Genomic DNA, 25,300 nt, shown 5'->3' with positions numbered 1-25,300 from the left:
CTATTTTAAATAAATGCTGTTCATTTAAACATTTTATTCATTAAAGAGTCCTGAAAAAACATTCACAGGTTCAAAAAAGAAAACTGTTTCCTACACTGATAAAAAATCAAAACATTTTGTTTTTGTTTCACTTACGTTTGCATTTGTCAGCTACATTTGCAGCACGGGCATCGCCGTAGAAACCTTCTTTGCAACGGTCGCAGAAAACTCCAGCAGTGTTGTAGATGCACTTGAGGCATTCACCCGACTCTCGGTTGCAGTTGCCCACAGCATTGGGGTCGATGTTGTTATTGCAGCTGCAGGCACGGCATGCTCTGACTGGACCTTTTTCACCAAGAGGGTCTCCGAAGAAGCCATCGTCACATAGTTCACATCTCTTGCCTGGGGACAGTTAGATTTGGGGATGATCATGAGCTATATTATTTACTATATCTATCTGATTCTCCAAACGGACTGAATGCTCTGAGTCTGTACCTGTGGTTCCAGTAGGGCAGTTTGTACAGACCACCTCTTTGGTCTTGGGCACCATGGCACACGTGGCACCTTCAGGGCAGGGACAGGGTTTACAGTCTGAAGAAGAGCCGACCGTAGAGTCACCATAAAACCCGTCTTTACATCTCTCGCAGCTCATGCCGGCAGTGTTGTGTTGGCAGTTACACATTCCTGAAAGTATGAATCAAAGATATCATGTAATACCACACATCACCATAAGATGGCAACATTATAAGCACATATACGCAAAAGTAGCACTATTAAACAGTGAATGGATATTCCAAAAAAATATGTATTTTTTGGTCTTTTGGTCTTATTTTTAACTCTGTTTTGGTCTGAATATTAAATATAAATTTCTTACTGCGCACAAGTCTTTCAATCACTTTCTAGGTAAAGTAAAACACAAGTACTGACATTATATAATTAAATCACTTTTTTATTTCAATGGCTTTCACATTGCATGCATGAAGACTACAGATGACTGACCTTTCATAATGCCTATGTCTAGATAATAAATAGTGAGATCAATATCCAGTCTCCTGAGAGCAGATAAGTAAATGATATTTCAACACCAAGGCAATGCAATACAAATAAGTCAGTTGTGATGACAAACCTGTCACAGAGTCACAAGTGTCACTGTGTCCATTGCAGTTGCATGGCTCGCAACTGCTAAAGCGGCCCAGCTCAGGTCGGCTCCTCCTATATCCCAGATCACACTGCTCACAGTGCTGCCCCAAGTAACCCTGAGGACATGTACACTTCTCAACCCAACGAGCAGGAGTTCCAGGGCCACGGCGGGCAGTCACAAGGGACACGTTGTCTAAATAACCAGCACCTACAGCAGCACATTAAGTTATTAAGTTAAAGTATCAGTTAAAATGACCTTAAGAGTCTCGCAACAGAGAAATCAAGGTCTTGGTAATCAAACAAATCCAAATACTATCCTATTTTGTCTTCACAGAGCGTCTAAAAACAAAAGCTGTGCTGTAGTGAATTAGCAGACATACTTCTTGCACTGTAGGTTCCACGAATCATGACTGAAGTCAGATTGTACAGAAGTTTCTGGAAGTCAACGTGTTTTGTGGTGGGTCTCCAAGGATAGTCAGTGGTGTCATGGAGTCTAAATGACAAGAGATGATATTTTACATTTATTTTACATATTTTACATTACACAATCAAGCTGCAAAAAGATTAATTAGCTGACAATGAAATCCAAATACAGTTGAAGTCAAAAGTAATTATTTTACTAAAATAATTTTTAAAGTTATTTTTTATTTAGTACTGACCTAAATAAGATATTTAACATAGAAGATGTTCACAAAGTCCTCAAGAGAAAATATTTATGAAAATAACCCTTTTTAAAAGTTTACGTAGACTTGAATCTTAATACTGTGTTGTTACCTGAATAATCCAGAGCTGTTTTTTTTTTGTTTTTTTTTTTAGTGATAGTTGAGTCCCTTGTTTGTCCTGAACATTTAAACTGCCTGCTGTTCCTCAGAAAAATCTGGTCCCACAAAATTCTTTGGTTTTCAGTATTTTTGTGTATTTGAACCCTTTCTATCAGTGACTGTATGATTTTGAGATCCATCATTTCACACTGAGGACAACTGAGGGACTCATATGCAACTATAACAGAAGGTTCAGACACTCATTGATGCTCCAGAATGAAAAACAACACATTAAGAGCAAGGGGTGTAAACTTTTGACCAGAATGAAGATCTGTACATTTTTCTTATTTTGCCTAAATATATTTTTGTAAATGTAGTACTGCCCTTCAGATGCTACAGAAGATACTTACATGTTTCCCAGAAGACAAAATAAGTTACATTTACCCTGATCTTCAAATTCAAAAAGCTTTCACACCCAGCTTATAATGCATTAGCGAGCTTCAAGGACCTCACCTAAACACAAAGGTTTGTGTCTCCTCTCCTGGGTAGGAATTTCCCTGGGCAATAAGTGGCACAGCAACACGATGCCCAGCCCCTTCCAGCACAACATCCTCCGCTGACAGTCGTGCATCATGTCGCTGAATCCTGAAGTTCAGCGTGAGGTTTTGACCATAGCTCAGCAGCTGATTACCAAGAAATTTCTCTACAAGAAAACATCCCAGGTGATTACTCCAGTCTTATTCATTAAATCTTCTGCCGCTGTATCATACAGAGGGAACCATGTCTGCTGTTATACCTGGAGCCACGAAGTAGATGGGGAAATAGTCTTCAGAGATGAGCGAGATCTCTTGAGAGGTGGGTGACCACTGTACAGGAACGCTAGAGCTGTCTCTCTGCTGTCCCTTCCACCCCTCGTCATCTATTCAATGACATACATAACATAATAATCATTCTCTATTTAACAATTCTTTGTAACTGTGGCTGATTTTACATTAGCAGCAGTATAGCTGTGGCAATTAGTATAAACAAGGTGTTGGATGGATACTCACCCCTGTCAAAGGTGGAGGTGATTTTGTGTATGTGGTAGCCATCGGCACTTTCGCACACGGTGGAATGCTGGAAGCAGAAGCATGGAGTACATCCCTGAGGATTCTGGGGGTCCAGATTAAAGTATCCCAGTTTACACCTGAGAGAAAGGCACAAAAGTTAATGAGACAGGATGGCTGATTTGTTCATTTGTAAAGTTTAAGGACATTTTAATTAGGGGTTCAAGCAAGTAGCGTCGAAAAACCCTAATGTAATTGTTGGAATGGCCAAGGATCAGCAATCTTTACATAAACTGATTTTGCAGAGCAAACCATAAATTGTAGAGACTTGAAACTTTGAGGGATGGTAGTACTCACACTAGGGCTGCATGTTTAATCGCATGAGATTGTGAGGCGCGCTTAGTCAATGAAGCCGGTACTTTGATTTGTAGTAAATCTCCATCACGTGTGTTCAGCTGGAGCGGCAATTAATACACAGAGCCGTAAATCACTGACAAGCTATGCCAAATCACGCTCAAAATCACTTTCGATTATGAGCGAAATTGGACTCATCACAAAGGGATGCCAAAACGTTTAAAAGGGGCAAGGCCACTTTTAGTAAAATGCCTATAACTTCTAATGCAATATCTTCACCAAGCTCAAAACACCTATGTAGCTCAATTTGAGGTCAAAAGACCAAAATCATGGAGATTCCCACTTGGTGGCGCTGTAAAAATGACTATATCTATGCAATCATTTGTCCTGTCAACATGAAAAATATCGCTGAGCACAGTGTTGGTCCAAAGAGCCACAAGTGTCTATAAGGACATTTGCGTATCTCAAATAAATTTGGCTGGCATTGGCTGATGAAGTTTGAGCACCCATGAGACAAGGTTACAGGAGGCCAATCGGAACGAAACTTGGTGGGCCTGTTTGACCCACGGCTCTAAATGTCGGCAAGAAATTTGAAATAAACCGGCCACTGGGGAAAATATAAACATTTTCAAGGGCGTAAACGCTTGTACATTGCATTTTTTTGCACATACACGTGATATTCATATCATACGGTAGAACTCCTCATTCTGGCAACTTTGACTCTAGAATCACTGCTGTCAATCCAAACGTTTGTTAAGTTTTACGATGATGTAAAAAACTTACTTTTGCGAACTAGTCGTAGGTTTTCTGGGAAAAAAGCACTGCAGTACAATTCTCTGGACACTCTAGGTCAATAATTATGAAAAACATTGTTGAAATTTACCCTTTGGGAAGCTATAGCGGGGTCGTTTAGAAAATGGGCCTGTCCAAAATCCTTTAAAGCTTAAAGGAAAACTCAAAACTTCACGAAACCTAGTGAGCACATGCGACAGGTGATTCTAAACAAGCATGCAAAGTTTTAAGTAGATTGGACCACAGGTGGTGCTATAACAGTCAGAAACGTAAAAAAAAAAACATATTTCTATGACAAATTACATGTATTTGTTAAAAATGCCTTTTTTCCAAATCACAGACTGGTTGTTACAGGCTTGCTAAACAATATGTAAATGTCTTTTTCCATATTTGCTTAAATGGCTTAAAGTGCTTGAATTGAACCCCGGTAATCGCTGCTTGCAGCTATAATTATTTTAATTATTGTCATGCTCATTATATACAATTATCACTGCAGTTTTATTCCATTCTTTCTTGACATGGTTCAAAATCTGTGGCTGAAAATTCCTCACAAAAGGTTTTGTGAAATGTTGTGATGTTATTTATGCACCGTCAAATTATTGAGAAATACTGTTTTTTGACTTGTATGTGGGCCCCACAGGTTAAGTCACAAGGTGTGGAGTGAGTGCAGTAAGCAGGTCATCAGTTAACATCAGTGAGATCATCGTTGGGCCTCTAAAAACAAGCCCTATATAAATCAAGAGCTGTCGCTTTAGTCACACACTCCTTTCGTCCTTTCTGAATCTGTCTTTTCATTTCTCCCCCTTTGTCTGTGTCTCATGAGTATATACTGCAGGGATTATCCAGTTCATGTGTGGCCAAACTCAGTGACTGAGAGGAATGTCACAGCTGACATCTGAACGAAAGGGTTAGAGGTTTTTTTTTTGTCCAAAAGTGCAAGGCAAAAGCAGGCAGGAAAGCTGGGGTTGTAAAATCAAAATGGAAAAGCCAAATATTTGGGACATATTTTTTAAATGAAAGGATAACTATTGCCAAAATGCAACCTGGGCTGTTTTTTTTTTTACTGTAAACGAGACAAACTTATATCTAAAAGCATAATTGCGACAAACGAGCCGTTTTTGAGATTGACCGTGATTTCGTTTTGTGGTCAATGGTGAATGGGAGTACTAAGGGCATAAATTTGAGCGCATCAAAATCGCTATTTTTACAACACTAAGAAGGCTCGACACACCATGAAACTTTGCTCGAAGTATCGCCTGGGTCTCTACACGTGAACTCGAACATTGAGAACATTGTGTACACAGAGTTTACTAAAAAGAAAGGTTTTGAACAACTCACTTACACTGTTTGAGTTTCCGCTCGCAGCCGTCTTGCCAGTCAAGAAGTGTCGATCTCCGAATGCGAATGAATGGACTCCATAGGACAAAATATTAGGCTAATATGAGGCTCTTTTTACAACTAGAAGATTAATATTGTTTTTCACTTGCAACAAAACAACGAATTAGTCGTGCATTTATATGGAAATATGCTTTAGGAGCTATCCATCCTCGCATTCGGAGATCAACACTTCTTGACTGGCAAGATGGTTGTGAGCGGAAACTCAAACCGTGAAAGTGAGTAGTTCAAAAATTTTAAGTAAACTCTGTGTACACAAACAATGTTCGAGTTCATGTGTAGAGACTCAGGCGATACTTCGAGCAAAGTTTCATGGTGTGTCGAGCCTTCTTAGTGTTGAAAAACTATTGATTTTGATGCGCTCAAATTTATGCCTTTAGTACTCCCATTCACCAGCCATTGACCGCAAAATGAAATCATGGTCAATCTCAAAAACGGCGAGTTTGTCGTAATTATGCTTTTAGATATAAGTTTATCTCGTTTACAGTAAAAAAAAAAACAGCCCAGGTTGCATTCTGGCAATAGTTATCCTTTAAGGCTGTCAATAAATGAAAAAAACAATGATAAAATTATGACCCATCACAGTCAACAGGCAGAACACCATGCTAGTTAAACTTTGGTGACTGCAAGTCTGGAGGCCCTACATGGTCTGGCTGAGAGCTCTCAGCTGGGAAACCTTTGCCATCCCCGAGCTATTTTCTCTTCCATCTGACACTGAGAGTCCTAATTCTGTTTCTCAGACACACACATGGCCTCAGAGTCTCTGTGTGTCACCCACATAGGGACTTTCCAATAAGAAAACCGATGTAGACGTCAGACGCCCCTTTTTAAACGTCTGTTTATAAAAGCTTTGACAGACATCCTCATAACAGAGCAGGAGCTGAAAGGTGGACAATCTTTATGAGGCTTTTGGAGCGTTGATGTTCGAGTTAATTCTGTTGATGACTCGCTTCTAATTTGAGAACATATTTCAACAATCCTTGTAATTATAACTTTGGTCCTTGTGAACAAGTCAAGTATGGAAACCCCAACAGCCATAACAGTTGCTATTGTGTGTCTGAACATGTGCATGGATGTTTTGTAAAGTAATGAGTCTGACCTGTCACAGTTGAATCCATCCACATTTTCCTTGCATTGGCAGCGTCCGGTCTGGACATCACACTCCTGTGTGCTTCCGGCTGGATTACAAGAGCAGGGTCTGTAGAGAACAAAGAGGGTGTAAGAAGGTCAAGGGGAAGGAATCAACTTTGAAGACATTCATTAATAAGTCTGCAAATTGAATATAACCTTCTTGTAAAGAAGGGCAGCTTCTAGGGCCCTGAAAATAAGAAAGTGTTCCAGGTTGATGGTTTAATGAGTTATAGCACTTTACCTGCAGCCTGCGGCAGTCAGTGTGTGGTATCCAGGCTGGCATCTGTCACACTTATCTCCCATCACTCCTGGCTTACAGCTACATCTGCCAGTGTTATCACACTGGGTGCTGAGAGAACCTGTATATGAAGAACCAGTAAAACAAATAGTTACAAACTCAAGCTCTGGGGACCCATTCAAATTCATAGCAAAACAAAAAGTTAAAATTAAATAAAATAATCCCTATTGGTTCCTTCTTATATCACATCACTGTTCAGTTTCTCAGTATTTCTCCTTGAGTAAAATCAAATCAAAATCAAATCAAATCACACATGAAACAAAAACTAAACAGAAAATACAATAGAAAAACAAAAGAAAATTTAATTTTTTTTTATTTTTGTTTAGTTCACTGTTCAGTTTCTCTGTTTTTGTCCTTGAGTGAAAAAAAAAGCAACACAAAACAAGCAAAACACAAATGAAACAAACAAAACAATAATAAAATCCAAAACAAAAATATTGTTCAGTTCACTGTTCAGTTTGTTTTACTTAATGAAGTAAAACAAACTGAACAGTGTACTGAACAATATTTTTGTTTTGGATTTTATTATTGTTTTGTTAAGTTTCATTTGTGTTTTGTTTTTACTCAAGGAGAAAAACAGAAACTGAACAGTGAACTAAATTTAGCTTTTTCTCCTAGGGTAAAAACAAGAAACAACAAAAATGAAAATACAATACAAAAACAAAAAACAAATGAAACAAATAAAATAACAAAATTATTTAGTTCACTGTTCAGTTTCTGTTTTTCTCATTTAGTAAAAAACAAAAAAGAAAAGAAAATCCATACAAAATGAACAAAACAAAAAAACTCAACACAAACAATATAATAAAATAAACTGTTCAGTTTCTGTTTTTCTCCTTGAGTAAAAACAACAAAAACAATACAAAACAAAATAAGAAACTGAAGAGTGAACTAAACTATTTTATTTTATTATTATTATTTTAATGAAACAAACAAAACAAAAACTAATAATAAAAACAGTAATAGTAAAATAAAACAAACAGAAGCTCAAAAGTGAACGAAACAACATTGTTTTATTTTTTATTGTTCGCATTGTATTTTTGTTCTGTTTTTGTTTCATTTGTGTTTTGTTTTGTGTTGTATTTTTTGTTTTGTTTATACTCAAGGAGAAAAACAAATTAAAAAGTGAACTGAATTATAATTTAGTTTTTTTCCTTGATTAAAAACTAAAATAAAAGCACCCAAAACAATACAAAAACAACAAAAACACAAATGAAACAACAACAAAACAAAATAGTATAATAAAAAAATGATTTAGTTAAATTTTTTAAAAAATAAATAAATACAAATGAATAAAATAGAACATGAAACTTAATTATTGTTTAGTTCACTGTTCAGTTTCTTAAGTTTTTCTCCTTGAGTAAACAATAAAAGCATCAAAACAATAAAATTAAATAAAACAAGCTTGATTTTTATGTATCTTTCAATTTAGGCTGGTGCAGTATGTCTGTTACGCACCAACAGGGTTACAGCTACAGGAGAGACAGCGCTGGCCGGAGGAGTCTCTGTAGTAGTTGTCCAGGCATCGCTCACAGTTCGGCCCATCCGTATTGTCGGCACAGTTACGACAGTGACCTCCATGACCAGTGGCACGATACAGCTCAGGGTCAAAGTAACATTCAGCGCTCTTTCCGTTACAATTACAAGCTGAAACAGAGACACAACCTCCAGTCAGAACTCAATGTAAAAACTCCCAGGGGTGGCATTAAAGTGACTATTTCATAGACAATCACATTTGTAACAAATAAATGCTTGAACAATCCGTTATAGGAGAGGAACTGAATTATGCATATGCTGTTTGGCAATCATCAGGATTTTAAGTAAAAGTTCTGCCTGAGCAACACACTCATGCGAGAGAAATGGAAAGAGAGAGACAGAGTGGAAATAAGATGATGGAGGAGCAGAAGCAGGAGCTGTGTGGGTGTGAGAACACTGGGTCTCAAGCTGCTGTACATCAGATGTGCACATTAGTCATGCATTTCCAGGATGTGCCTGCATGCATGTGTCCAAAGAAGGGGAGGGAGGAGACCAGAAACCCCTAACATATACAATATGACTTTGGTTTAAGAAAAACAATAATGACTCAGTATGAAGGAGGAGGTTAGTCTGTGGGGAAAGGCTGCAGTTCTTCATGTACTCATGACGGAGGTCAAACAGGTGGGATTTTTGGATCTTCCTATTTATTCCACTGAATGCTGAGAGGATGTTAGAAAGAATAGTTCCAACCAAAATGGGAAGAATTTTACTTTATGTACTATCCCATATCTATAGAAGCCGATAGTAAAACTATAGAAGTTTTTTTTTTTTTTCACGCAATTGCAAGTTTGCATCGCACAGTTCTGATCTTTTCTCAGAGATGTAAACTTGCAATTACAAGTTTAAAAGATAAAACAATTCTGACTTTTTTCTCAAAATTGTGGTATAAACTCACAATTGTGACTTTTTTCTTTAAATCGCAATTTGATTTCTCGCAATTGTGACTTTTTGTTTGCAGAATTGTGAGATACAAACTGGCAATTGCGAAGTATAAAGTCGTAATTGCGAGATATAAACTTGCAATTGCAAGATATTAAGCCAGAATTGAGAGATAAAAACAATTCTGACATTTTGTCTTCTGAATTCCGAGTTTATTTCTCGCAATTTTGAGTCACAATTCTAACTTTTTTTCTTAGAATTGAGAGCTTATAACTAACAATTGTGACTTTTTCTCAGAATTGTAAGATATAAAATCACAATTACAGGTTATAAACTCAGAATTGCAAGATAACTCAGAATTGTGACTTTTTTCCTCCAAATTGAGAGTTTATATCTCGCAGTTGTGACTTTTTTCACAGAATTGTGAGATATAAAGTCAGAATTGCGAGATATTAAGCCAGAATTGCGGGATAAAAACAATTCGGACATTTTTCTCTGAAATCTGAGTTTATTTCTTGCAATTGTGAGTTTTTTCCTAATAATTGTGTGATACAAACTCACAATTCTGACTTTTTTTCTTAGAATTGAGTTTATAACTAACAATTGTGACTTTTTCTAAGAATTGTAAGATATAAACTCACAATTGCAAGTTATAACGTCAGAATTGCAAGATAAAAACTCACATTTGTGACTTTTCTCAGAACTGCGAGTTTATATCTCGCAATTGTGACTTTTTTCTTTGAATTACAAGTTTAGTTCTGACAATTTTGACTTTTTCTCAAAATTGTGAGTTTATAACTTGTAATTCTAACTTTCTTGCAAGTGTCAGTTTATATTACACAATTCTGAGAAAAAAGTCAAAATTGTGACTTTACATTTCACAATTCTGACTTCATAATTTGTAGTTACGAGATTATGTTACGCAATTCTGACTTTATATCTTGCAAATGCAAGTTTATATCTCAATTCTGAGAACATTTATGCTTAAAAAAAACACACACGACGGTAGTGTTTATACATGCACATATTTGAAACAATTGTGACTTTTTCTCAGAATTGTAAGATATAAATCACAATTACAGGTTATAAACTCAGAATTGCAAGATAACTCACAATTGTGACTTTTTTCCTCCAAATTGAGAGTTTATATCTCGCAGTTGTGACTTTTTTCTCAGAATTGTGAGATATAAACTCGCAATTGCGTGGTATAAAGTCAGAATTGCGAGATATTAAGCCAGAATTGCGGGATAAAAACAATTCTGACATTTTTCTCTGAAATCTGAGTTTATTTCTCGCAATTGTGAGTTTTTTCCTAATAATTGTGTGATACAAACTCACAATTCTGACTTTTTTTTTCTTAGAATTGAGTTTATAACTAACAATTGTGACTTTTTCTAAGAATTGTAAGATATAAACTCACAATTGCAAGTTATAAAGTCAGAATTGCAAGATAAAAACTCACATTTGTGACTTTTCTCAGAACTGCGAGTTTATATCTCGCAATTTTGACTTTTTTCTTTGAATTACAAGTTTATTTCTCACAATTTTGACTTTTTCTCAAAATTGTGAGTTTATAACTTGTAATTCTAACTTTCTTGCAAGTGTCAGTTTATATTACACAATTCTGAGAAAAAAGTCAAAATTGTGAATTCTGACTTCATAATTTGTAGTTACGAGATTATATTACGCAATTCTGACTTTATATCTTGCAAATGCAAGTTTATATCTCAATTCTGAGAACATTTATGCTTAAAAAAACACACACGACGGTAGTGTTTATACATGCACATATTTGAAACAGTGCACAAATCTGTTGCAAGGTAAAAGGTTATGATATTCTTAAAGATCAGAGCTTGGTATTTTTATTTATACAGGTTTGGAATTATATGATGGTGAGTAAATGATCACAATTTCCATTTTTCTACTAATCGACTAAAAACTAAAGATTAAACTTACGCAGACACTCGTTGGGGTTGTCAGCGGTGGCTCTCCTCCAGGGACGGTCATTGTAGAAGGGCTTGCACACGTTGCAATCTGGTCCCTCTGTGTTGTGTTTGCAGTTACACACCAGCTTGCTGCGCTCGTTCTTCACACACTCGCTGGCATGCCCATTACACTTGCACCTAGGTGGGGAGGGGGGAAGGTAACAGACCGGTCAGGTGCAAAAAGGCCCACCACACAATGATAGGGCACACTTACTGTATGTGTACACATCCTGCCGCTGTTGTGCGGAACATAAACCAAGCAGGCACAAACGTGCCGCAAAGCTGTTCAAACAGAGAGCTCTGACGATGTTTGTTGAGCCTATCACCGAAACGTCACTGCACCTTTGTTTTGAGATTGAGTAGCTGATGTCTGTGCCTTTATCCTGCCTGCCCTTTGATACAGCGAGCAAGAGTATGCAGAAGTACGGTTCAGCACTACTACAGTATGCAGTGCTTTTGACTGCTTTTTTTGTCCTTTTAACCTTCAGTAAATATTGCATACACTACTAAATGTCTTTTTAATCATTTTTGATCAATTTAAAGCATCCTTGCTCAATAAAAGTACAAATTTCTATAATTCCGCTGATTTCTAAAGGTACATTTGACGCTGAAGAGTGAATGATGCTGAAAATGTAGCTTTGACCACAGGAATAAATTACATTTTAAAATATATTCAAATAGAAAACAGTTATTTTAAATAGTAAAAATACTTCACAATTTACAGTTTTTGCTGTACTTTGGAGTTTGGATCAAATAAATGCAGGCTTGGTGAGAAGAGACTTCTTTAAAAAAACATTTAAAATCTTTTGACTGCTAGTGTATTATAGCATAAGAAGCTGGAAACATATTTAAACTGTTTTTAGTATACAATGAATATAATGTAATGTAATAACAAATAAAAGCATCTTAAAAGCAGTCCATATGACTTGAGCACTATATTTCAAGTCTTCAAATGTCATACAAAAAAAAAAAAACATGACAAATATACACTGTATAGCTTTGCTTCAACTCAGTTTACCAAAAACCATATATTTAGTCTCACAGTTTGGGCACAAAATCGTATTTTTCATCAACTCCACACCAACAGAGAAACTTGACAGAGGTCTCAGAACAAGAGAGGGCTTGTGCAGCTAAAGCCACCTCTTGCACACTGTCTCAGGTGATCCTTGGCAAAGCCTCATGGAAAAGGTGACGTGAGGAATAATGACTCAGAGGAGGATGTGCACTCATCAAACATGCATTATTCCCTAATCCTAATATATATTTATCACAGACACAATAAAACTCCCGGGATGCTAAGTTTCTGCTGATCAGATTGCTTGAGGAACATAGCTGTCAGTAAGCGCTGAGTGTAAGTATCTGCTGGGCAGGAGCTCCGAGGCCATGAGGCAGCAGGTGTAAATTATTCCCTTCCGCCTCGGCCTTGTTCCCTTCCCTTTCCAGACTCTCAGCCCGCCCCATTCCTGTTCCACTGCACTCTGTAATCCAGCACTCCCAGGCAGGAATGTAGGGAATGTGGGCTGTGTAATGGAAATCTGCTCCACATTTCAAACAGATTAAGGTGAAAAGACATGCAATGGTGCACCTACAGATGTTTCACACTTGGTCAACAGTAGTCTGATCCCTCATACGGGCATGTTCTTCATCTCTAAAGCTCACTGTCATGGCTTACAGGTTCAGGAAGTAAAGAGGTAAATTCTTTCATTGTTGAACCTAAGGTTAAGATAATTGCACGGGAATTCACCGTTTAGCATATACAATTGAACAAAATTGTGTAAAATGAGGAATTCTTGTGCTATTAGTTTCTAAATGCTGGTTCTCACAGACAGTGGGGTTTCCTATCCAGCAATGCATCCCAGTCAACCCATTTCGCTCAAAGCGTGAAAACTCACACTGCAACGATCTAATCTTTCAAAGCAGTGGATCATTTCTTTTGTTTGCATGCTGAAAAAAACTTGTATCATCTTTCAGGGCACATATCCAGCTTTTCAAACAAAGCTGTTGGTATTCACGGTCTTAGTATAAGGAAGATATGTGAATGCTTCATTAAACTACACTGCTGTTGAAAAGTTTGGGATCAGTAAGATTTTTAATGTTTTTAAAAAAGTCTGTAATGCTCATTAAAGTTCCATTTATTTTGAATGAAAAATTATCCATTTATTCCATTTAATACAGAAGAAAAGTAATTTTATGAAATTTTCATTGCAATGTAAAAAACAGTTTTAAGTACTTTAATATACTTTATAATATAATTTATTTCTGTGATGCAAAGCTGAATTTTCATCGGCCATTACTCCAGTGTCACACAATCCTTCAGAAATCATATTGATATGCTGATTTATTATCAATGTCCGAAACAATTATGCTGCTCAATATTTATTTGGAACCTTTGAAATTTTTTCAGGACTTTTTTTGATGAACAAAAAAAATTAACTGAAAAAATCTTATTAAAGAAAAAATGAACTGACCCCAAACTTTGAACAGTAGTTTACATTGTTACAAAAGATTTATATTTTAAATAAACGCTGTTCTTTTTAACGTTTTATTCATCAACGAATCCTGAAAAAAAATGTTAAGCAGTACAACTGTTTCCAACAGTTCAAAAATTTGCATATTAGAATGATTTCTTAAGGATCATGTGACAGTGAAGACTGGAGTAATGATCCTTAAAATTCATATTTGCATCAGAGGAATAAATTATATTTTTTAAGTATACTCAAATAGAAAACCAGTATTTTAAATTGCAGTAATATTTCACATTATTACAGATTTTTCTGTATTTTTAGTCAAATAAATGCAGCCTTGATGAGCAGAAAGTCTTCTTTAAAAAACATAAAAAAAAATCTCACAAACTTTTGAACGGCAGTGTATATATTGACATATTTACGCTGGAGAGGGAATCAACAGAGAAATCACAACCTAAACAGCTGGAGATGCTGATTTAAACATTCAGAGAGGAGATGTTGAAACTGAAAACGTACCTTCCTCCCACAGCAAAGTCAGAGATAGCATAGTAGTAGGATTTGAGAACTTTGGGATCGTTGAAAACCTCATCTCCGAAAGTGTTTAATCTGTTCAGGGTCACTTTGATGTCAGTGGCAGTCACCCAATCCTAAAAGAGAGAAACAAAATTACAGATTGTATCATAAAACAAAATGGGAGAATAAAGGCAAGAATGTGGATAGAGAAAACCTAGTCATAGATGAACATGTAATATTTGTTTCAATTTTTTGGAATAGTTATTAGCAGGGAAGAATTCTTCCCATCTGTTCTGTGTGCGTATGTCTAAAGAAAATAAATCTTGAGGCCTCTAATCTAATCCAAACCTGCTGGAGTCACTGTGAGGCACTATAATGTCTGCAGAAAGGTTTCACGGAAAGAGAAAAACACCAGTGTGACGTTTAGCATGTAAATATCATCCAGAATGATGTCGCACAGCACTCGCAGTTGAACTTTGCCTGTTTGCGGCCGCATGCTGGGAGTGCCAATGGGAATAATCTCAAGAAACCAACGAAAACATGACTCAGACCAAGGCTTTAGTCCTGTTCTAAAAGCTTTGCAAGAATTTTCTCTGGTTTCGCTATAAACCGTGTGAGTTGTTATTTTACAAGCAGCTCTGACAGAATAACACGGGAGGTCAAAGTGGAGCCAGGCAACCCTGTAACAACGGTGAACATCTTAAATCTACTAAATACCCCTGTTGGAACTGAGGAGGAAACATACTTAAGTCATTCTGACACCTTATCCATAGCTGACAGACGTGATTCAGAGCATGTTCCTGTTTGGGACAAGAGCCAAAGACTCTCTTGCTTCACTAAGAGAAACGTTACATAAACACAGATGTATCACACTGAAGTGTGGGGATCATCAATAATATCAGATTTTCCTTACACAAAGCTATGCTATAGTTTAGGGATAAGCAGTATGATTAAAATATTCTATTAAATTGTGAGTAATTCCCAAATTCCGTTTTATTATTTCAAAATTTTATTTTTTCATTTAAAATTTTCTGGATTATAATGGTTAAATTCAAAAATATTAATTAAAAAGCATGTCAAATTGTCGACACCGATAGCCTTATGTGCAGCGCGTCAACATATAGCACCGTTGTGCTCCGGGTGTCCCGTGTTCGAATCCAGGCTCGAGGACCTTTCCCGATCCCGCCTCCTATCTCTCTCCGACTACATTTCCTGTCAGTTCTGATCTGTCCTATCATAACAAAGGCAAAAACGTCAAAAATAAATCTTAAAAAAAAAAAAAAAAAAGCATCTCAAATTAATCGAAATCATGAAACATACACAATTTAACAGCAATTTATTAAAAGTTTAACAAAATTTAAAATTTGTTAAAAGGCCCTATGAATTTTTTTTTCTCCAAATTCTATTTTCTTTTTTTCCATATTAATTTTGTTAGACTCTGTTTTAATGATTAAATAAAAAAATATTAAATCAAAATAAAAAAAACATGTCTAATTTACTGAAATCATGAAACGTGCAAATTTAACAGCAATTTATTAGAAGTTTAACAAAAACTAAATTTTTAAGACCCTATGAACTCTTCAAATTCAAATTCAGTTTCAGTTTCACCAAATTCTGTTTATTTTTGTTTGTTTTGTCTGTTTTTTGCCCCAAATTTTTTTTTTTACATTTCAATTTATCTGGATTCATTTTTTTCTTTCGTATGAATTTCTCTAGACTCTGTTTTAATGGTTAAGTTCATTATTAATCAAAAAGCATTTTTTAACGATTTAGTATCATGAAACATACACAGCAATTAACAGAAATGTATTAAAAGTTTAACAAAATTACATTTTAAGGCCCTATGAATTTCCCAAATTCAGTTTTATTTTGAACAAATTCTGTTTTCCCTAAATTTTCTTGATTCCATTTTAATGCTTTAATGCTTTTTTTTTTAATAAATAATTTAATAATTTTATTAGTAGTAGTATATCACTACAATAATTATATATAACATTCACACAGAAACATGCAAAACATGGCAGATTCATAATTAAATAGTATTTTTGCGGCTTAATATTCATAGAAACTAATCCATATCACATTGTGATTATAGTGTACTGACTTTATCATCCAAAATTTGGAAAATTCAGTGTTAAAGAATAAATTACACTTTTAAGACTGGATTTCACAATTCTGTCTGCATTTTCTGCATCGCAGAAATCATAGGGAACTATTTATGTCACTGTTATTGCATATCAACATTTTATTGTTCATCATTAAAAATATAAAAGACTTAAGCACTATACAGTTAAAATAAAATGTCACATCTCAGATTATTTTCTTGAACTTTAAATTTGAAGGAACTGCATAAATAAATCTGTCATCAGAGGAAAAACAGCTTCACATTACGTAACACATGATTAAAATAAAAGACTTAAACTAAAATTATAAAACAGATCTCTAAATCTGCAATGATGGTCTGAACATAGCGTGTAAAATGTCTGCGCTACTTCATAAGGCCTTTTTTTGAGCTTGACAGTTTTAGTCACCATCCGCTTTCATTGTCTGGAAAAGAGCAAACAGGACTCCTATTGTGCTCAGTGGAAAACTTACATCATGTGTTTTAAGCAAAATGATGATGAGAGGATTTTCACATTCGAGTGCACTTTCACTTTAACCCCTTTCAGCCCCCAAGAAATGAGATACAAACAGATCGGCATCAGCACTGCTTAGAAACAAAAAAGAGAACATATGAAAGTAACAGCTAATTATCAGTTAAGGATATTAATGACACATGTTGAGTGAAGCCAGTTTGTTGTAGATCATTTTCAAAAGTCCACAAACAAACCGACTCATCCTCACTCAACACATGCTTCTATAACGGAGCCAGCATGACCGCCATATAAACCCACAGAAACAGATCCATTCCTATAAAAAGAGTTCGGGTCTTTGGTATTAATAGCTTTAGGCCACTTGAGATGTCTGATATGAAAGTAGCTGGCGACAGGGCTAAAATTGAACATTTGGGAAAGGTAACATTACATTTGAAAAACAACGTAACTATATATAAATACATAAATAAAAATAACAAAAACAAATATTTACCCTAATAATACTGCTTAATTTTGTCAGGCACTTTCCTGCACAAATATAAACCTCTACCTATAATAGATTCTCGTTTGTAAATTAGAAACCACGTGGACCGACTTGAATTTTCAACATATGGTGAAAAAACTGATGAAAATAAGTGCTGCATGTTGTCCATCACTTGCACTTGTCCACACACACACACACACTCTTTTCCAGCTGCGTCTGTGCTCTGCCAAGCACAATCAGAGATGGGTGGGAAATCTGGAGGCGTCACCTAGTAACATCTTGCAACTGTTGAATGTGCTGAGCGAGCGGGAGGCGACGTAGCACCTGGACAGCGCACCACGGGTCTCACGAACACACAGCAGCCAGCCTGCCAGCCTGCTTCCATGCATCAATTTAGCAGCAGATATACATTATCTGCTGTCCACCCACTCCTGCTCATATCTCACACATTTAACCTCTTTTCGCCTCCCTGTAACCACGGCAGCATCTTGTTTTGGCTCGGCATGCAGAGCGCTTTCTCTGCCTGACAACACATTCCATAGTCAGCACACGGAAGGACTGACTCAGCTCACATTGAGTTGAGTGTCTGTCTCTTATTTAGCTAATTAGTCTGAAAAATGTTTTTGTGTGGTTGTGGTTTCGGGAAATATATCAAGTTCTGGTGAAATTAAATAAGTTAACAGTGGGATTTCTGCATAATAGTAGTTCTGTGGTGTGTAACGGGCAGGAACATGTCGTAAAACCTATTTAACAATAAATTTGATGCATTTATGAAGCAACAGAGTAATGGTGCAAAGCTAAACTAAACTAAAAATAAAATAATAGACAAGGTAAAATATAAACCAAAAAAAGGTTTTGGTCCTTAAGAAATTAGCACTTTTATACATAAAGGATGTACTGAATTGAACAAAAAAGTGACAAGGATTTTTTACAATAAAACTGATGCTTTTTTAGAGCAACAAAACAATTTTATTTGAAAAATAAAAGAAAAGAAAAAAAAATTAAAGAAAAATTAAAGAAAATAATAAAGAACCCAATAAAAAGTTTAGGCTAGGCTAATTTTTTTCTTTTAGAAATAAAACTTATATATAAAGGATGAACTGAATTGAACAAAAGTGACAAAGATTTTTAACAATAAAATTGATGATTTTATGAAGCAACAAAACAATGGTGTTCAGCTTTTAAAAAATAAATAAATAAATAAATAAAAACACTAAAATAAAAATTAAATAAAAGCAAGGTAAAAGTATAAACCAATAAAAAGTTTAGGCTAGGCAAAATTGTCTTTAAGAAATTAAAACTCATATATAAAGGATGGACTGAACTGAACAAAGTGACAAAGATTTTTAACAATAAAATGAATGATTTTATGAAAAAACTAAATGATGGTGTTCAGCTTTGAAAAATAAAATAAAACAATAAAAATAATAAAATTAAATTAAATAAATTTAAAAGATAAAAACTAAAACTAAAATAAAAGCAAGGTAAAAGTATAAACCAATACAAATTTTAGGCTAGGCAAAATTTTGTCTTTAAGAAAATAAAACGTATATATAAAGGATGCACTGAATTAAACAAAAGTGACAAAAAGCAACAAAATAATGGTGTTCAGCTTTAAACAAATAAATAAATAAAAACCAAAAAAAAAAATAAAAGAAAAAAAGTACAAACCAATATAAAGTTCAGGCTATGCAAAATTTTGGTTGCTAAGATATGAAAAAGAAAAAATAAAATAAAATAAAATAAAAATAAATTAAATGAAAAATGTTTTCTTTAACAAATTAAACCTTTTATACATAAAGGATGAACTGAATTCAACAAAAATGACAGTAAAGATTTTTAACAATAAAATTGATGCTTTTATGAAGCTTTTATCAAAATAATTGTGCTAAGCTTTGGAAAAAATAAAATAAAAGTATACACTAATAAATGTTTAGGCTAGGTCTTAAAGAAATTAACTGAAGAACTCAAGAGATACACTTTTAAACAAAGGATGCAGTGAATTAAACAAAAGTGATTTTAAAGATTTTTAGAGTTTCCACAAAAAAAGAAAAGAAAAGCAAAACCAATTTTAACTGTGATCAGAAACATTTCTTAAGCATATTTACTGGGTAAAGGGTGAAGTAGTGACTGCTGAGAATTCAGCCGGGAATAAATCAAATTTGACAATATATTAAAAATAAAATAGAAAAAGATATTTTAAATTATACTAATTACTACTGGTTTTACTATAGTTCAGATCAGATAAAAGCAGCCTTGGTAAGCATTGAAGACTTCTAAAAATGTATTACTACTCTTTTTTTCCTGCTATTGCAGTTACAACAGCAACTTGGCGCAAAATACTGTAAATGGAAATGTGTCGTTTTATTGCTATATTTTGCAAACACTACTATCTCTCACATGCAAACACTTTAAATTACGAGCTGTTTGTTTGAGGCTGCGGAACGTTGCTCAATCTGGACAGAAAAATCTTGGAAAAGTAACTTGGCTGCAATCGCACATTACTACACAACCCCACATCTGGAAAATGAGTTTTTCGATTCCCACCAATAACTTTGTTATGTCTGAGACTGAGTGTTGTGAACGCTTTTGACTTCATGAATGAGTGAGCTAAAGCAATTAAGGAAGGGTGAGTGAGAGATCAAAAAGAGACAGAAGACTCATTTACCTGCAGTACTGGGCTGTTGTCAAAATTATATGCGCTGGGTCGGCCCTCAAGCGTAGAGAAGGCCACGTTTCCTCCGGTGAGTGGTGAGATGTCGCTAAACTCATCTGTGCACAGAGCCTGCTGCTCATCCTCACCGGTGCGGATGAAGCCACGATTGTTCTTGCTGTAAGTCTTCTCGCAGGAGCCGCTGTAATACTGGTAGGGAATCCAGGGCCCGTCTTCACCACTGCGTTTGTAGATGGCAAAGCTCTCAGGACGGCTGGTGTGAAACTTTAGACGCACATAGGTGATGTCGAAAGCCTTGCCTGGAAGAAGAGAAAAGGGAAAATTAGGCACTGTAGTTTTATCTTCAAAGCACATTGAAAACATTAACATTTAACACCATAAAGCACTGAACCGGAGATGGACGGATCATTACCACTGCCAATATTTAAATAGGAAATGCAAGCAATTCTAAATAGCTGGGGTGTAGAGTTGGCTTGCATTGCATGGGAAAGTCACAGATAAACACATGATCAGATACGCTGAGGATATACAGCTTATATTTAGGTAAACACAGAAGTAAGATTAGTGAGATGTGCTCAATAATGTACAGAGAATTCAAGCCAGATATCACACAGATAGACTGGCGGTAGTGTCTGCCAACTAAAGGTAGAACGGAGTTCAGATAAAGCGGAAGATGACTGGATACCACACGCTCGCTTTTCTAAACAATCTGTGCTTCGGTATGGCCAACTAGCAGATAGAGCTGGATTCAAGGACTGGATAAGACACTAAGTCAGCACCGCAGGTGTCAAACATACACACATCTCTGAAAGATTGCACAGAAAAAGGGATCAAGGTTAAACAGACAAACCTGATATTACACAGCTGGCATAACGCCATGCAAACATAACCTTGTTCCACTCAAAATGCCTCAGAGCTCCTTCCTGTCTGATAAGATCTGCAAATCCGTGCCCTCAAATTTCCATTGTTCTGCTCATTTTTCCCCCTCCCGAGCTGCTGAAATAATCAGGACCGTAACCACCTTGGAAATATGAGGGGGATGCCCCAATTTTCAAATGATTGTGATATAATATTTTTGCTGCCTTGTGTAAAATATAATGAAATGTATAATTACAATGACTTGAATACACCACTTCTATGATGAGCATGTTTTTAATTTCAGATTTTTAAAATAAGTTCAGGTTTATAAACTGGCAGTTCTGATTTTTTATCAGAATTATGTGATATAAACTCACAGTTGCAAGTTGTAAAGTCAGTATTGTGTGATATAAACTCACAATTGCAAATAAAATGAACTGGACTTTATAATTATTACAAAAAGTCAGGATTGTGAGATAAAAACTTGCTATTTTGAGAACGTAGTCTTTTTTCCCCCCTCAGAACTGGACTTTATAACCCTCAATTGAGAGTTTATATGTCACAATTCTGACTGTTTTTCTCAGAATTGTGAAATATAACTCACAATTATGGAAAAAAGTCCAAATTGTGAGATAAAAACTACGCTTTTTTGAAAACAGACTTTTTTCCCTCAGAACTGGACTTTATAACTTGCAATTGCAAGTGAGTTTTTATCTCACAATTCAGACTTTTTTCCTGCAGTTGCAAGTTTATATCTCACAATTTTGACTTTTTCTCAGAATTGCAGGAAAGTCAGAATTGTGAGATAAAAACTCACTATTGTGAGAACAGTCTTTTTTTCACTCAAAACTAGATTTTATAAGTGGACTTCTTTTCTTGAGACAAACTTATGAGAAACTTTTTTTTCTGAGAAAAATTGTGAGATATAAACTAGCAAATGTGGGGAAAAAAATGCTGAATTCTGACATTTTTCTTAGAATTGAGAGATGCGAGTTAAAAATTCGAGAATTGAGAGGTAAAAAATGTATTTGATGATTACACCACATACACTACCTTTCAGTTTCAAAACTTGGCATGTGTTTTAAACTAGTTTTAATCTCTATTTTTAATCTCTTCTTTTAAACTCTATTTTTATCTCTCTACCACAGTTGGAATCATTTCATCATCAACCATCCGGAAATGCTTTTTTCCACTAACATTCTTGTAAAAAGACTACAAGAGCATAATCTCCCTTTTTTTCACAAGAAGCTTAGTTTTTTGTGCTAGTCTGGATTTCTGCAGCTTTGCAAGGTGCTCCAGCAATTATACGGAGCGTGTAAAAACATATTTTTGCATGTCTGAGCAAGCTATGTGTGTTGGGGAGAGATTGCAACGAGGGGCCAAATGGAAATGGTATGGAGAGACATCATTTATTTAGTGTGAAGAAAATGACACCATCTTTCAACAGGACCACGGGGGGGGACCAATGTTTGCTTTAGCAAAGAATTTGCTCTCCAAACAAATCCGCAAAAACTAGGAACAACTGTGTGTTAAGTAAATACACAGAGAGATTGCATCAAAAAGTTAAACTAAAGCTAAAGCAGGGACTGATTTAAAGCAGTGACAAAGAACCTACATACCTTGCAGCAGTCTCTGAGGCCATGATGGCTGTTAACACGAAAAAGAACTTGCTGACTTTTAGGAGCCCCCTGCACACATCACGCTGTCAAGGTCAAAGTTCAACAGAAGTGAGAGAGACTTTTACAATAGGGCGTGAGCTTTCTGCTTTTCTGCCAGTGAATCAGTTGAAAATGCCTCACGTAGTGCTTAACAAAAGTTGACAATGACTCCAAGGTAAAGACTTATTTTCCACAAGTTGTTATGATTCTTTAGGGTCTTTGTGTAATGCGTGCAACATACTTTGTATAAAATTCCTCAATGGTCACGTAAAACATCCTTTTTACCTCATCAAAAACAGCTCCGTTCACACCGACACATTTCATACTGCTAAGGCATATCTTCTGCTAAGAAGATATTTCGAAAAATATATTTTCGTCCATACAATGCCAATTGTTTTGGACCCCACTGACCTTCATTATATGGGCATCTGTTGTGTTCTACATAACTAAAGTCAAATGGGTCTGGAACAACAGTAGGGACAGTAAATTAGATTTTTAATGTCTGGGTGAACTCTTATTTTAAGAGTGACCAGAAACAACAAAACTAGGTTGCACTGGCTCTTGCAAAAGAGTGAAAATGATGATGGTCACGGTTATGAAATAAGACAATATTCCCATGTACGCACACTGGAAAATTCCAGGATACAAATTCAGACAGTGAGTCAAAGATATTTTCCAGCATAAGTTTTATCCAATAGTTGTTCATATTTCTTATGGGCCTTTCACATTCTACTCCTCCCTGGGTGGACAACTTAGTTTTACTCACAGATGTTTTCAAGCAATGATTTTACCTGAAAGGAGAAGTTCACTGCCAGAACATGAATTAACAGATAATTTACTCACCCCCTCATCATCCAAGATGTTCATGTCTTTCTTTCTTCAGTCATAAAGAAATTATGTTTTTTGAGAGAACATCAATGTTTTACCATTCTTTTGTAAAGGGTGTTTGACCCTCCTTGCGCGTTCACTTTGTAAACACAGTGCCGATACTTGTGGAGCGATGTAGGATGATTTTGAAGTTGGAGGAGAAAATGAGATGGAATGAGACTATATTGAGGAAAATCCTAAAATGTTTGCCTCAAAAAACAATTTCTTTACGACTGAAGAAAGAAAGACATGAACATTTTGGATGACAAAGGGTGAGTAAATTATCTGTAAACTTCTCCTTTAATTTGTCTGTTGATCATATCGTAATTCACTGCAGGTCAAGTGCACTGAAACAAAGTCTCGGAACATTTGCTAGAACATTGGTCCTAAACAGGACAATTCCCCATTCAAGTCCTACTTTGAACCCTGGAACAACCTAAGGCTTCCACGCATGGATCCAACAACAGCAGGATGACTTTTAAAACCCATTACCCAAACAATGCAATGCCTTAAAGCGTTCACATGTAAGCTGTACATGTTCTTCGCTGACTGTGCTGGCGTCGTGGTGAACAGTGCCATCATTGATGCCTCACCTCTGAAGTCTCCCCAGCATTCTTGCAAAACAAGACGAACCAAATCTTTTGGCAAAGCCGTGAAGAATCAAGCCAGAAGCTGGCTGAGAGGAAAACAAAAAAGCTCCTTCACGTAGCCAATGCACTTCAGGAGGACAGACAAAGAGCACTTGAGCACTGACTCGTAGTGCTCACTGGAGCAGTGCTGGAGCTCAAAGGCATGACTGAAGCCAGGGCACACATGAAGAGGAAAGGGTCAGGCCCTGTGGGGGACGTCGCACTGGACGGTCTTTGAACTTACACTTGATGACATCTCATCTTTGTCACCAAGCCATTGGACGCTAAGAGGGTGTGGACATACTGGAATAAGAGAATTAAAGGATTAGTTCATTTCCAGAATAAAAATTTCCTGATAGTTTACTCACCCCCCATGTCATTCAAGAAGTTTATGTCTTTCGGTCTTCAGTCGCAAAGAAACTAAGGTTTTTGAGGAAATCATTCCAGGATTTTTCTCCGTATATGTAGACTTCAATGGTGGCCAATGGGTTGAAGGTCCAAATTGCAGTTTCAATGGAACTTAAAAAGGCTCTACACGACTTTCTCACGACATCGTTGTCTTACCTTTTTTTTTTGTAAAGGGCATTTGACTTTCTTTGCATGTTCGCTTTGTAAACACTGGGTTGGTACTTCTGTCTACATCACCCCTGAACTTTCCAACATGATTATGTAATGCTTGAAGTTGAGCTAGTGCAAGACAAGCATCTGTGGTTAAAAAGCATACACATTTTTATGGTTTTTAAAAAAATGACAGATCGTTTTGCTAGATAAGACACTTATTCATCAGCTGGGATTGTGTAGAGCCCTTTAAAGCTCAATTGAAACTGCAATTTGGACCTTCAACCCATTGGCCACAATATAAGTCAGGACATTTTTACTCTGGAAATAAACTTATCCTTTAATGTGGTGGCCTGTTTCAAACATCTGCAATCTCAAAGATACTATTAGCAAAATGCCTTACATTTAAAATTACATCACTGCAGCAAAGGTGATACGAGAAGGTTTCGAGAAAAAAACATCCTAATAAGACATAGCAGGCAGGGTGAAAAAAATGGAAACCTGATGTTCTCGTGATCGCAAAAATATTGAACATCCTTTGGGCGATTAATCATTTCCTTTGGGTCAACAAAGCAGACATTACACAGACCTAAACCATCATCGACTGCAGCTGTGGGGGAAGTAGCAACAGGTGTCCCCTGAAGCTGAGAAATATCGCAATGAGCAGAAGGAGGGCTCTTTCTCAGAGTGTGCACCAGCTGGTA

General features: G+C 36.0%; 1 protein-coding gene across 1 annotated transcript in view; it reads right to left on the bottom strand.

Annotated features, from left to right (window-relative positions):
- Positions 1-22,526, bottom strand: part of lamc1 (laminin, gamma 1) — a 37,735-nt gene extending 15,209 nt beyond the window's left edge. The window contains exons 1-15 of the mRNA XM_073847869.1: positions 22,504-22,526; positions 20,824-20,831; positions 20,021-20,325; positions 14,278-14,408; positions 11,268-11,434; positions 8,355-8,543; positions 6,840-6,957; positions 6,567-6,665; positions 2,930-3,066; positions 2,677-2,799; positions 2,394-2,583; positions 1,500-1,612; positions 1,106-1,327; positions 475-663; positions 136-381 (exon numbers count right to left, since the gene is read on the bottom strand). Coding sequence (XP_073703970.1) covers positions 136-381; positions 475-663; positions 1,106-1,327; positions 1,500-1,612; positions 2,394-2,583; positions 2,677-2,799; positions 2,930-3,066; positions 6,567-6,665; positions 6,840-6,957; positions 8,355-8,543; positions 11,268-11,434; positions 14,278-14,408; positions 20,021-20,325; positions 20,824-20,831; positions 22,504-22,526 — 2,260 coding nt within the window. The remainder of the gene's footprint in view (positions 1-135; positions 382-474; positions 664-1,105; positions 1,328-1,499; positions 1,613-2,393; positions 2,584-2,676; positions 2,800-2,929; positions 3,067-6,566; positions 6,666-6,839; positions 6,958-8,354; positions 8,544-11,267; positions 11,435-14,277; positions 14,409-20,020; positions 20,326-20,823; positions 20,832-22,503) is intronic.
- Between the last annotated feature and the right edge of the window lie 2,774 nt (positions 22,527-25,300).

This window comes from Garra rufa, chromosome 9 (genome assembly GCF_049309525.1).
Source record: "Garra rufa chromosome 9, GarRuf1.0, whole genome shotgun sequence".
Classification (NCBI taxonomy): domain Eukaryota; kingdom Metazoa; phylum Chordata; class Actinopteri; order Cypriniformes; family Cyprinidae; genus Garra; species Garra rufa.
This window is presented reverse-complemented; position numbering and strand designations above follow the sequence as displayed.